This window comes from Squalius cephalus, assembly GCF_949319135.1.
Source record: "Squalius cephalus genome assembly, chromosome: 18".
Lineage (NCBI taxonomy): Eukaryota > Metazoa > Chordata > Actinopteri > Cypriniformes > Leuciscidae > Squalius > Squalius cephalus.
Genome location: NC_137139.1, coordinates 17,776,964 through 17,790,768, shown reverse-complemented (window position 1 = coordinate 17,790,768; position 13,805 = coordinate 17,776,964). Strand labels below are relative to the sequence as shown.

The 13,805-nt window shown below is 35.5% G+C and overlaps 1 protein-coding gene across 1 annotated transcript; it reads left to right on the top strand.

Moving 5' to 3' along the window:
- The first annotated feature begins 6,040 nt into the window (after positions 1–6,040).
- nucks1b (nuclear casein kinase and cyclin-dependent kinase substrate 1b) lies at positions 6,041–13,805 on the top strand. Its single transcript, XM_079848643.1, has 8 exons — positions 6,041–6,482; positions 8,297–8,346; positions 8,631–8,685; positions 10,190–10,218; positions 10,339–10,476; positions 12,395–12,565; positions 12,674–12,814; positions 12,980–13,805. Exons 1-8 carry the CDS (start codon positions 6,466–6,468, stop codon positions 13,294–13,296), a joined length of 918 nt encoding a protein of 305 aa, XP_079704769.1. The 5' UTR covers positions 6,041–6,465; the 3' UTR covers positions 13,297–13,805.

Here is a 13,805-nt window from a genome sequence, read left to right as displayed (position 1 = left end):
TAATTTATTTTGTTTTATTTTTGTAATGTTTTTAATGTGTAAAGTCACAATTTTGTTACAATATAATAGTGCTTTATCTGTTTTCTATCTGCAAATTTACTTCTATATATTGCAAAAAAAATTGGTGAACTGTATTAAAACAAGTAAGAGCTAATACAGGCATCATACTAATTATTAATCATAATAGTATAATAAAAATTAATCATATTTTTTTCAAAAATGTATTGTCGCTTTTGTTTTGTTTTAATTCATAGATAAAAACAAGTGAGATTTCAATGCCATTTTGACCACTAAACTAGGAAATGTCCCAGAAATCTTCATTAACAAAAAAAATGTGGCTGCCAACAAACTCAAATATCTGTTTCAAAATGCACACAGTCGTACCTAAAGAGAAACTGTCAATTGAGGTTGGAGACATCAAAGATGTCCATATCCACAACATGAATATGAAAAAAGCCTGACAGAGCCTTAAAAAAAGAGTAATATGATCAACAAGTTATTACTTGAAAGCAAAACAAATGAGAGGCTGGATTAGAAATATAGATAGAAACCTTACCAGGTTCTTCAGTAGTTCGCAGCCAAGACCCCCAGCTCCAATTACCAGGATTTTGCGTGTTTTTAACAGAAACTGGAGTGTCTTTTTTTTTTTTAAACATCTAAATATTACAAAAATACAAGAGTACAATTATTTTAAATTGATTATTACTAAAAAAGAATAAATAAGCAGAATGTTTTTTTTTCCTCACCTCGTCACTAGGCTCAAAGTCTGGGTGTGTGAAAGAGCCAGATCTCTCCAGAAACTTCTGCACATGACTCCAGCGGCCATCCCAAAAACCAATGCTGCAAACTTCAACTGCCATGCTGGAAATAAAACAAACAAACGTGACGAAAATAATGCAAAACAATAGAGTTACAAACATTATTAACCTTATTTTTTGCAATGAGAATGAGAATTTGAGCCACATTATTATAACTGTGATGTAGATGCATTAAAAGGCAAAGGAATATTGAATACTGACGATACTCTGCATGAAACTGAAGCTGCGATAGTGTTTTCTACTCTGTTGTGACGTATATCTGAGAGAAACAGCTTTTTGAATTGGGAATTGATTGGATTGTTGAAATTTGCTATTGCCGTGATCTTTGACAATTTTAATTTGGTGACTTTAAAAAGCATTACTTATGCCACATCCCTGCATAATACACAGTAAACAAACAACGTAAAAACGCTTTTGCTGGAATCAACTTTTTTCGCTTAGTTTATTACTCAGATACAGGGTGAATTTTGACAGTCCCTATGCTGAGCAATCCTCAAACCTGCAGCCAGCTCTTATTTCATCACTAACTTCTCAGTCACTGCCATTATTCCTTTTCTCCCCCCCCCCCCCCCCCCCCAAAAAAAAAGAGGGAATAAGAGAAGGTTCAAACAAGCTTGCATATGATCGCATATGACATATCCATGTAATAATGTTGTAATAAGTCCATCTGAGCTCATTGTTTATTCAGCACTTACGGCTCTTTTCATCCGCCATACTTTCAGCAGCGTCTATTTCTACCCAGCCTGCTTTGCGGTGGTGCATCTGCCAGAGTTTGCTCACCTTTTCCATTATTACTAACTACTACCACAACTTGGAGGCCCCTAACTCACTTTAAACGGCATTTAATTTGATAGATTTTTTTTCTCCTTTGAAGAACAGTTAAGAACAGTAGTTTATACAGATCTGTGTTTAATGTATACTGGTCATCCGAAGAAGATAACAGGTAAAAGTAAGAATACAATATGTTTACAGCACAAATGAATACTACCATATTAGCCTGGTGTTTTTCCATAATAGGTCCAAATCTCTGCAATAGTCTCCAATTCCAAGTGAGGTCAGCTTCATCAATGTCACTTTAAAATCCTATTATAAAACTTATTTAAATTTTTTAGCTTTTGCATAGCTTTTCAATTATTTTTTTATTTCTCTCTCTTTCTATATTGTATGTTGGCTAATACTAATGTTGGTTTTAAGAATGTCCTTGTAAAGCACTTTTGTTTGTAAAAGTGCTATATTTGCTTGCTTGCTATATATGCAGGGCCGGCCCAAGCCTTTATGGGACCCTATAAGCATAATTTTATTTGGGGGCCCCTCGGTGGAGCCAATACGATTGACTATAGCCAATGCTTGATTATTCGCACACTATATATCTAACACACCCATTATGAATTTTATTAGTTGTAGTAGCTGTGTTGTTTACATCATATCAATAATGCCTGGCATGTTTTTACCCTTCTACGTTTTTTTAATTGTAACAACAGCAAACCCACAGCAGTGGTCAGATGTTAATTTGCACTTTAATATTCAAAGTCTTACAGTACTAAGTGGCATACTTAATGTGGTGTCCTGAAAAGTATTTAAATAAACCAGCAGACAATGCATTTACTGTAAAAAATGCAGAACATTCAACTACAAATAAAATTGTTTTAGATAAACAGTATCTTCTTATATAAAAATAAATGTAAATGTACAGAATGGACAACATTAAATTAAATACTTAAATAATGTCATAAAATGAACAGATCAGATGGACCTGTAACAAGATAACATAATAATAAATGTATTAATATTAAAGGGATAGTTCACCCAAAAATGAAAATTCTGTAATCATTTACTCACTCTCAACTTGGTTAAACATGAATGAGTTTCTTTCTTCTGTTGAACAAAAGTTATTTTGAAGAATGTGGGTCACCAAACAGTTGCTGGTCCCCATTGACTTCCATAGTATATTTTTTCCTACTATGGAAGTCAATGGGAACCAGCAAATGTTTGGTTACCCAATAATACCCCCACATCTTCAAAATATCTTCTTTTGTGTTGAGCACAAGAAATGAATTAATACAAGTTTGGAACAACATGCGAGTGAGTAAATAATGACAACATTTTCATTTGTGGGTGAACTAACCCTTTAAGGACAAGGCAGGGGCAGCATGTTTACAATTAGGCTGCTGTCACTTTAAGAACTGCACGCATTTAGACATAACCAACTGTGTTTATGTAAACCTTGTGTGTATTTGACAGTATTAGTCCCGTGACTGTAACTCTACCACTGCGTTAACGTGTGATGTGAATGTACATTGAGTTGTCTAGTTGTACGTTACCGTATGGGGACGGGAGGCACCAGGACTGCAAAGGATAGAATGTGCGCTGTAACACAATACTAGGATATTTCTTCAAAAGCAGATCGTGGAGACATTTTAATCGTCAACGAGCATTTTTTTTTTATATCGCACACCCCTACATGAACTCTCCTAATGCTACCTAGGCTGTGTTAATTAACTAGCCAGCTAACGTTAACGCTAGCTCGCAACATAGCCTAGATTAGTTTACATACATTTTCTAAAAATACCTTTATCTTGCTGTTTTTTTTTCTTCCTCGGTTTTCTTCTTTTGTTCTTTTCTCTGCACCAAAGGGATATGTCCTTTTTTTGTGACATTTATGACAATTTTGCTGCAATGCCTCTTCTATCTTCCAAATCATTCAGACTGACTGCTTGGCCGTTAACATAATATTACGTTTTTGTATAATTTTGCGTTTTTTTTTAATTTATTTTATTTAATAGTGTGTTTTTGTCATTACCATTGTTCATTGACATAATATATCACACAAAAAAAAAAAAAAAAAAAAAAAAAAAAAAAAATCAAGCTGTAATTTCATGTGGTCTTGGGGGCCCCCTGGTGTATAGTGTATAGTAACTGATAGTTCAATATATAATAAACTCCTCTAAGGAAACAGTTAATCCATATAATTATTGAACTCTGATGTATCCTCCTGAGACCCAGGAAAAAAAAGTTTTGTGAATTTAGTTTTTTTCCATGTCATCACACTGTTTAGAGCACAATAAACAAATGGTAAAAAAAACATTTTTGAAACATAATATTTTATTCATACGTTATGCTATGTCCTCTGTAGTGGACGCCAGGACTAAGTTGTTTAAAAAATAAAATGACATGAAATTATATGTATAGGCAAAAACAATGGGATTTTTTTTTTCAATCAATACATTTTGGGGTTTCAGGATTTTTTCAACCAAAATTTGTATAAAGATTATTCTCAACTATGTTATGAAAGAAATAACGGAATGAATTGATACACCATTTTACTTTATGCAATATGTGGGTAAAATGGCCATACATAAATATTCCCATTCAATGCAATGTATCTATACACTGTATCTAATTTGCACATTAATGTGTTCTTGGAGCAACATTTAATGAAAAAAGAAGTGTAATAATTGGAGTAATAATTGGCAACATTTTAATAATAATATCTAATATTTCATAGGAATATTGATGTATAATTTATTTCCATATTCACTTGTTGTGTCTCACAAAATGCCTGATAAACATGATTTAAGTCCTGGTGTCCTCTACAGTGGACACGTTTGAAATCAATGCCCTGTTCTGTAACAGAAAGTATTTTTTTTATTTGAAACCCCATAACGTTTTCCTGAGATGTTGTTTTATGAAATACAATTTGAGAAGTAGTCCAATTTAAATTATAATTACAATATATTATCATATTTCCATAAGAATGCTACATTTGATCACTAAATTAATGTCAGACATTTTTAAAGACCAAGGAGTAGTTGTTTTCATGGTGAAACCTCCAAACATTTGGTTTCTCTGAAAAGTCCTGAATGTGCTCTATACAGGACACCCAGGTTGTGTCATGTGACATGTATGATGTCAGAGAAATTCACTAAAATATAATGTCACTACAGTGGACAAAATTCTATTCTTGGGTCCCAGGAGGGTATTACATCTTATGATTATTGTATTTTGTGAGTTAGATGAGAAATTACATTTGATTTTAATTGTAAGTTTAATTGTCTGATGGAGTGATTCATCTTTAAGGGCTGCAATCTCAGAAACATGAACTCAAAATAACAATTTCTTACACAATAAGACTCTTATGCATCTGTTTTTCTGAGAAAATATCATAATACCTATTTTAGACAGTCCCCCTTTTTAATACTCGTCTTTAAAATGTATATTGTTCCACACATAATATCAATGCTAACTGATAACTGATAATTCTTGAAGGAAAAAAAAGGTACAAAAGCTGTCACTGGGGCAGTAACCTTTTCAAAAAGTTCACTATTGTACCTTATTTAGCCCATATTAGTAGTCTAGTCTACATATTAGTCCCTTTTGAAAGGGTAGCTAGTGACAGTTTTTCCATTTTTCCCCCTGTAGGCAACCCAATTCAAAGATATTCATATGTTTAGAAATGAAAGCAAATTCACTGAAACTTAATATAAATTCAACATCCTTAAGAACTGTACAAAATTTCAGTATATTTTAAATACATTCGCATAGGACACCATTTATCATAAAAAATATATATTTCATTTTAAATCTCTGCAAAATTTCCCATGTAACTTAACGCTTAACACCCTTTGATAGATTTTCAGCAATAGTTGCTATAAACCTTCATTGGTTCAATTTATGAATCTATCGATGAGGACAAGCAGTTTCACAGTGTCTTGACAGTGTCTTGGTTAAGATTGCCCGTGATATAGCCTACGGTGGCCTTTCTATATATGCTTTTTGTACCCCCGAACCCTCTGAAAGCACTTCTTGCACTTAACCCATTACTAGCACTGTGCAAATAAACATGAAAACCTGGAGGAAAAAAACCCTACAGACAGTTTGTGTTTTAATAGCCCATGGTTAATGAGAAGAAAGCCAGTTGCCTTTGAAATAAAACAGCATTACACACCTGTAGCCTTCAATTGCAACACAAAATAGGCTACTTATCAGCCATCTGATTGTTTAACCCCTTATAAATCAGAATGAATAAGTATAAATGTCTTCATACTCTGGTGATGTTGGAAACAGCCTTTAAACTTTAGTAGGCCTGTGTTTATTATACTGATTACAGCTTTGTTATCTCATGGTAATAACATTATCTGACAGAACTAGATTTGGAAACTGTTAAAATAAAATAATCTAATCAACTGATTAACCATCAAGAGTGGGTAGTAAAGGACTGTTGCTGAGTGGGGTCGTCCAATCCTGGTTTGCGGGCATCTTGCGTTCTTCAGACTCCCATCCCACTTTTACTACTCATAAAAGATTCCTGGCTGGCAGGCCAGGCAGTGGCTAATTAGTTAGCTACTATTCGACAGCAGGCTTAACCAGGTCAATCCGGCCTGTGGATCAACTTCAACATTTCTCCATTTTCTACCCACACAGACCAACGCGGCGTGCGAGCAGATGCTCTAGATCGCACACATTTGCGCGTCTTTAGTGCAGTTTGCATTGCATCTAACGTTAGGTAGTTTCGTACAGCTCCGTGCTACAGAAAGCGCTTCCCAGCAGCAGGAGAGACACCTGGATTTCAGCTGCAAAAAGCCAGCACCTGGATTTACAAATAAAATTTCAGTTCGGGAAAACAAAAGTCTCTCAATCTGTCTGCAGAATGGCTCGACCTTCAAGGTAAGTGCGTTTTATTAGTCTCTGTAGCTTCGCAGGTTCGCACATGATGTGTGATCTGTGTGTGGGTCTCTCCATGTTGCTAAATGCTAACTGGCTAACCAGCATTTTCTGCGCGTGTTTACACAGCTTCCCAAAACAGCACAAATAACACCTAAACTCGTAGATTTTCATCTCTTGATATGTTTACGGATATTATTTAATTTAAAACATGGCAGTGTCGGTCGCTACATCCCCAAACGTACCTATGCTAACCTCAAGCGGCCAGCATTAAATAAAAAAAAGCGGGATAGTAACGTTAGTTCTCGCTGCTGGGGAATTCATGTTGTTCAAAACCAGCCAGCTAGGCATTATGACAAAAAATTAAAATAAATAGCTTTATGGTTAATTCGTGATTCAGAGTAAATGTGATACACTAATAGCGTATGTCTGTGGAAGTTTCGCGTATTTTCCTCTGTTAGCCCCGCGAGCATTGGTGTTAGTTTAGCGGCAGCGTGTGTTTGAGCGTGAACGCGCGCCATTATTTCACACACACGACTTGAGCCATTTCTCCTGCAAACTTGTTTTCGTAGTTAATGCACCTTGTGTTTGGATCTGGTTTCAGTCAGAAATTAAGGCTCCTAAGTGGGAAGTCAACAAATGTGTTTGCTTTTCGCGATAAATGTATTTAAATGCGCCCTTGTTGATTTCGTACGGTAGCGCTGATATGAACCCACGAGCTCAAGCCAAGTGACGCGAACAGTGGCAACGTGTTGCTTATCATCTGTCAAACAGTAAACAGATTTCCTTTTTTTTTAGGGTTTTATATGCAACCCTCTCGGAGCAGGGAGTTAATGCATGTGTCGTCGGTGTAATTTATGGACTGAGGAGGTCCTGTGGTCAGTGAATACTGTCTGACCTGCAGGGCCTGTAGTTCAATGCCCCTATCTGAACAAACAGAGTCCCTCCCTCCCCTCACTGCTGCTGTTGGCATGGCAATTAACCTGCTCCAACATGGCACCCCTGGCTCCTCTGCCCCTTCACTGCTTTAAATAAGAGGAGTGACAGCTCTGTTGCCATATGGAGAATAAATCAGAAAATCTGCAACCATTTATTTATTTTTTAGATTTATATGATTTAGTTTTTGTTAGCCTAAAGAGAAGTTTTGCTGCATTCAGGGTCAGGTTCCTTTTTTTATTTTTATTTTTTTATTTTTTATTTTTAAGTTGATAAATGTTTTATTTTCCCTCCCACATTAAAAAGTAAACAATATGGTGCAGGTAGTCTCTACATTATTGATTATTTTTTGATTATGTTTGTTGCAATTTAAGCATCAAAGCATGTAAATAATATATAAATAAGATATTGATATAGGTTGAAGTTTTAAAGTCGACATTAATCAGAAGTTGCACTAGTCTTTTCTTCCCTATCGTGACCTTACAGTCTATGATTGTGACAAATATAAGAGTGAAACTGCTTCTAAACAAGAAAAAAAAGTAGGGCAGGGCTTGATTTTTGTCCATCTGGAGTTGATTGGATGGTTGTGGTTTGCTATTGCTTTGATGTCATGTGAGTGACAGGTTGATCCCGCCCTCATCATCAAAGAGGGAGGGGACGTTATATTTCGATTAAAGTTTATAAGAGCACATGAATTCAAAAAAAAAAAAGTGCACATCTAATTGATTTATAATTTATAAATAGTGCAATATTACATACAAAATAAGAATAGTCCATTTTTATTTCATTGTGACTAATAATAAATGATTTATAAACCTATTGCATACATGTTTGTCCTCTTGTGGGTCATTTATATTTCCTTTCCTGTTATTTGTGCACAGGAATAAAAGGGTTGTTGACTATGCACAATTCCAAGAGTCTGATGATGCAGGTAAGTTCCTCTAATGCAAATATCCTGTTGCACACCTCACTATTGTGTCCCACTTAACAGGGTTTTCCCACAGTCAGGAAATATAAGGGGCGAAAAGTGAAAGTGTTTTCTTCCAGGCTTTAAAAAGTAATGGAAATTATTACAAATATTAATAATAACTGAACAAGATCTCTAGTGTTAAATAATGTCACTGTGCTGCATTAATACTTTAGTAGATGCAGTGTTGTTTGTGCTGTGAAGTCATGCTGTTTTATAACCTGATTCAACTGAATGATTTGATACAGATGAGGAATATGTAAAAGAATCGGAACGACCTGAGAAAACTTCTGTAAAACGCAGGTCAGTCTCTCTGATTAGTTATAATAATTTTTAGTACATATGTAGCAACTAAGAAAGTAATGATAGCAAAACTAATACAATTCTGGTTGTAAAAGTAATATTTTAGTTTAAAGGGATGGTTCACCCAAAAATGAAAATTCTGTTATTAATTACTCACTCTCATGTCGTTCCAAACCCGTAAGACTTTCGTTCATCTTCGGAACACAAATAAAAAAAATGTTTTTCTCTTTCTGTCCCCTCCATTGACAGTCTACGCAACTACCATGCGAGTGCTTAGTTTGCATAAAAAACATAATTTACCACTTTATTTATAAAATATTACTCTCTAACGCGAGTTCACAAGAGCACCCACACCACATGCGTGTTGTGTTAACGCGAGAGAACACGTTGTTGGGTAAATGTGCGTTGGAGATTAATATTTTGTAAATATAGTGGTAAGAAAAAAGTGTTTTGCGCAAACATAAAGCACCCTACACACCGGGACGAATATCGGCGCGCGTTATTCGCCAGCGTTTTTCAACGCGTTTTTTTGTGTTCACACCCAAGCGATTTTCGCTGACGATGAGCCGAGCGAACATGCAAATTCATTCCCTGACATTAGATGGCGCTTAATGTAAAACAGAAACCACTCCATAACAGTTCTCCTTTATCAAGATTTTTGTAGTCGCTGTCGCGTTTGTCATATAGTTCTTTATGTTCCGACACCAACGAGACCAGCAGCTCTACATTCATCTTGCCTTGCATCTTCCTCGTCTTATTTCTTCCCGGCAGTGTAGACGCTACTTGGTGTATATCTTCTTCGCCGTTACGTATGTGTGCTCGGCAAGACCGTTTTGTGTTTGAGCGCCCCCAAGTTGTGTTTTACTGTAACTTCAGAAGGTCCAGACACGTGAGCAAAAGCGCCAATCTCATTGGTCGGATAGTTTTTGACGCAGCGCGTCAAACCAAAAAAACTAACCCGAGGCGTTTTTTTAAAATTGACGTTTTTACGCGTGACGTTTTTCGCGTCGGTGTGCACACTCACATTGGCGCCCTTTGTTTAGTCACGAGGTGTTAAATGTCGGCGAATATCGCGCGCGAAATTCGTCCCAGTGTGAACAGGCCTTAACACTTGATAAAATTGATGTCCACTGGAGTCACATGGATTACTTTAATGATGTCTTCTTTACTACCTTTTTGGGGCGTGAAAGTGGTAGTTGCGTAGCTGTCAATGGAGGGACAGAAATCTCTCAGATTTCATTAAAAAGATCTTCATTTGTGTTCCAAAGATGACTGAAAGTCTTACGGGTTTGGAACAACATGAGGGCGAGTAACTTTCTTTTTTTTTTCATTCACTGTTAAGTTTGCATGCATTTATTTTAGCTTCCTGCATTTCTAAAATTATTTATGAGCTGCATACATATTCATTACACTATTCGTTTTGTTTAAATTCATGAGGGCTGTATTTGATCTGAATTATTTTATATATCACTAAAACATAAATGCTTTATTTCTTCCTATGTAGTGAGGATTCTCGAATCAAGGACCACAAGAGTAAGTCAAATTTTAATTTACGCTTATATTTAACTTTTTTATTTAGAATTATTTTATATAGATTTTTTTATTCAGTTATTAAACATTCTGACAAAATGTTTTTCTATCCCAATATTCCAGAGGATTTAAGTGATGATGACAATGACAATGACTATGGGGAGGATGAGGAAGAGGATGATGATGGTGGTGACAGTGATTTTGATGCTAAAGAGGCCAGCAAGGGGAGACAAGCAACAGCTAAACGGAAAAGGGCTGCAGGTATTACCAGTATAAACACTTCATTACATAGTCATTCAGTTACCTCTGACAACTACTTTCTGTGCACATTTGGCATTTTACCTTTTAAATTTTCTTTCATTTTAGCTACTTTAAAAATATAAATGCACAATATGTATAACAACAATGGCATGTGTTCTTCAGGTGGCAATTCATAATGTAAAATATTAAATATTTTGACATCCAAAATCAAGTGTGGTCAAACATTTTACTGGTAGTGTATAATGTTAAAGGTTTAGTTCACACAAAAATTCAATTCTGTCATCAATTACTCACCCTCATGGCATCATATTTGAGTGCTCCATATAGTATGTTCACTGATCAATGTTTATGTGAAAAGCCTAAAAGCCTAAAATGAATGTGTTCATCATATAAAGCAATCGTGTCTCTTCAGAAGACTTTGATTAAACCGCTCGATTCATATGGATTTATTGTACAATCTCTTTATGAACGTTTTGAAGCATCAGAGTTTTGGGCGAACTTCAGCCTTTTAGTGGAGGGAAAGAAATCTCAGGGATTTCATTAAAAATATCTTCATTTGTGTTCTAAAAAAGTGGTTTTGTGGTTATATATATATATATATATATATATATATAATATATATATATATTATATATATATATATATATATATATATATAATATAGGGTTATAAAAATAAATATAACACCTGGTTTGTTGTGATTGTTTGTTGGGCTGCACAATTTGGCCCAACATTTTGTTCTTACTAGATATTAATGACTAATAATTATTATGATTGTTATTATTGCTAATTAAAAATATTAAACAAAATAAGAAATATTACTATTGTAATAACACTTTCGTTATATATATATATAACAATGTAAATAATAGTAATGTTATTTTACAGACAACTCATTTTAAACAGCATTAAACCTGTTAAACCTGCAGGCAACCTATGACTATAAATCAATAGAAAGGTCTAAGGACTTATTATAAAATATTATATATGATACAAATCTGTAACTCTAATTTCTTGATTGTTGTCAGGAGGTATGCAAAATCAAAGTCCATGTCTTTAATATGAAATATAACCCGAGGAGAAAGACATATAGATTATCATATAAATTTCTTTAGAGAGTATTATTTTTCCTATTTTTTACCCAAAATAGGGTGGAGTGAGCATTACTGAGCGGATGAGCGCTAATTCATACTGGAAGCTGGAGGGTGCCCACGCACAGAAACTCCAAATATGCCTCACAGAAATAATATAACTTATAATGTTCCATGAAATCCCTAATGTGGACAAATGCATCAAGCTATTGTTGCTGAATAAAAGAAGATAGTTCACTTTTACTTATTAAACACAAAGACGATAAACACATGACTGACGCAATATATGGTGTATTTGAGTTCTTCAAGCCATCTCGGGTATTTTCATAATAATAAAGTATATTTATAATGTTGTAGTTTTGGAAGATGTTAGATGTGTGTTGCCTTTTCAAATGCACGTAATAAGTGACTCAAACTCGCAGTGCTTTAAGAGATGGAGCAGCATTTACTACTGATCACAGAGCCGCTCTTCACTAACACGCTGTGCATATATTTATTCAATTCAAAATCGGGATTCCAGTTTAATTTCTATAATATCTATATTAAACAACATATAACATGTATCTAATAGTGTTTCAGTTTCATGCTCTTCTTCATTTTCTTTTATGCTATTAAAATGCAATTTTATGCTTTTCTTCCTTTTTACAATGTGAATCTGCTCTCATCTGCTAATTAACTTGCTCTTATTCACTTAAGCAAAACCGCAGTCAATTTTTTTCATGCCTGTGTTGCGATTTAGTGTTTATGCATTTTGCATATTAATGCATATTTTTAACAAACCTTCAGCTTGTGTTAATTAACCATGTATCTGCTCTTTTGACACACAGATGACAGTGACGATGAGGTAAAAGTTGTGAAGAAGAAAGGCCGGCAGGTGCGTCAGGCTGCCACTAAAGCGGCGTCCAAACAGAGGGAGATTCTTCTTGGGGACGGAGGAAGTGAGGATGAGGAAAAAGAGGAAGAGGAGGAAGAAGATGACAGTGACGTTTACACTGGCGGTACAAACAGTATTATGTCAGAGTCAAACTATTTCAAGAGCATTGACATTCTCACGTTAGCTAACCGTGAGATACCTGATATTTTATACTTCCCTCATCTGCTCATAGAGGACTCAGGCAGCGATGAAGACTTTATGGTTGAGGACGATGATGACGACAGTGATTATGGCCGACCCAAACGGAAGATCTCAAAAGTGAGCAGGAGAAGCAAAGACAAGAAATCCCCTAAACCCAAGCTAAGGGCTTCAGGTAAAGCCACCCATAATCCTACTATCAGATTATGTCTGCAAAAAAAAAGGTCTACTGTAATACCTTGATAATTAATCACTAATCACTTGATAATTAATTACAAACTTCCTCTAGATACCTTTAACTGTCACAGTTACAGTAATTAAGTCAATTATCTTCTCCCAGTGACCCGAGGGCCCAAGAAGAGGAGAGGAAAACGTCAGACGAAGGTTAAGAGAGTTGTGAAAAAGGCCTCGCCTAAAGCCAAAGATGAAGATATCGAGAGCAACAAGGAGGAGGAGGAGGAAGAGGACGAGGCGAAGAAGGAAGACAGGAAAGAGTCGCCCGCCCTGAAGAAGACACAGGATGACGAAAGTGGCGCAGAAGGGGAGGAAAACAATGACAACGGAGAAAAGGAGGAAGAGGAGGAGAAAGAGAATGAGAAAGAGAAAGAGGAAAAAGACGATGTTTCCGAGGAGGAAGCTCCATCAGGTGAAGACTGAGCTCTTTCGCCTGCTGGTGAACGTGTCTGTTATCTGTTTTTCTTAATGAGGAGCAGTAGAATTTATTTCCCACAATACTCAAAGAGTGTTTTGGATGTTTGTTATGTCTCTCAGCTTGTAAATACCATATCTCCGAACGAAATCTGTAAAGTATCATCAGACCTATTCTAAAACTGTACGGTTTGGCCTTATCCCAAAATGCGGTCTTTCGTAGTAATCACTAATCAATGTTTCAATTATAGCTTTGCAACGTTTTTGCCGAAACCGTTTTGTTATAGTTGACTTTCGACGTATAACAAAGGATGAAAATGACGTGCCCAAAAAAATACAGATTATACTGTAGGCTCTGTACTTCACTTTATGGGCACCTTCATTTTTTTTAATTAAAAAATGCATTTGAAGAAGAACGTAACTGCTCGTTTACTCCCAAACAAACACATTTTTGTGACTTTTAATGTACATGATCTCATCCCAGCTGCATTGACCGTTGAAAACAGGCTTATAATGAA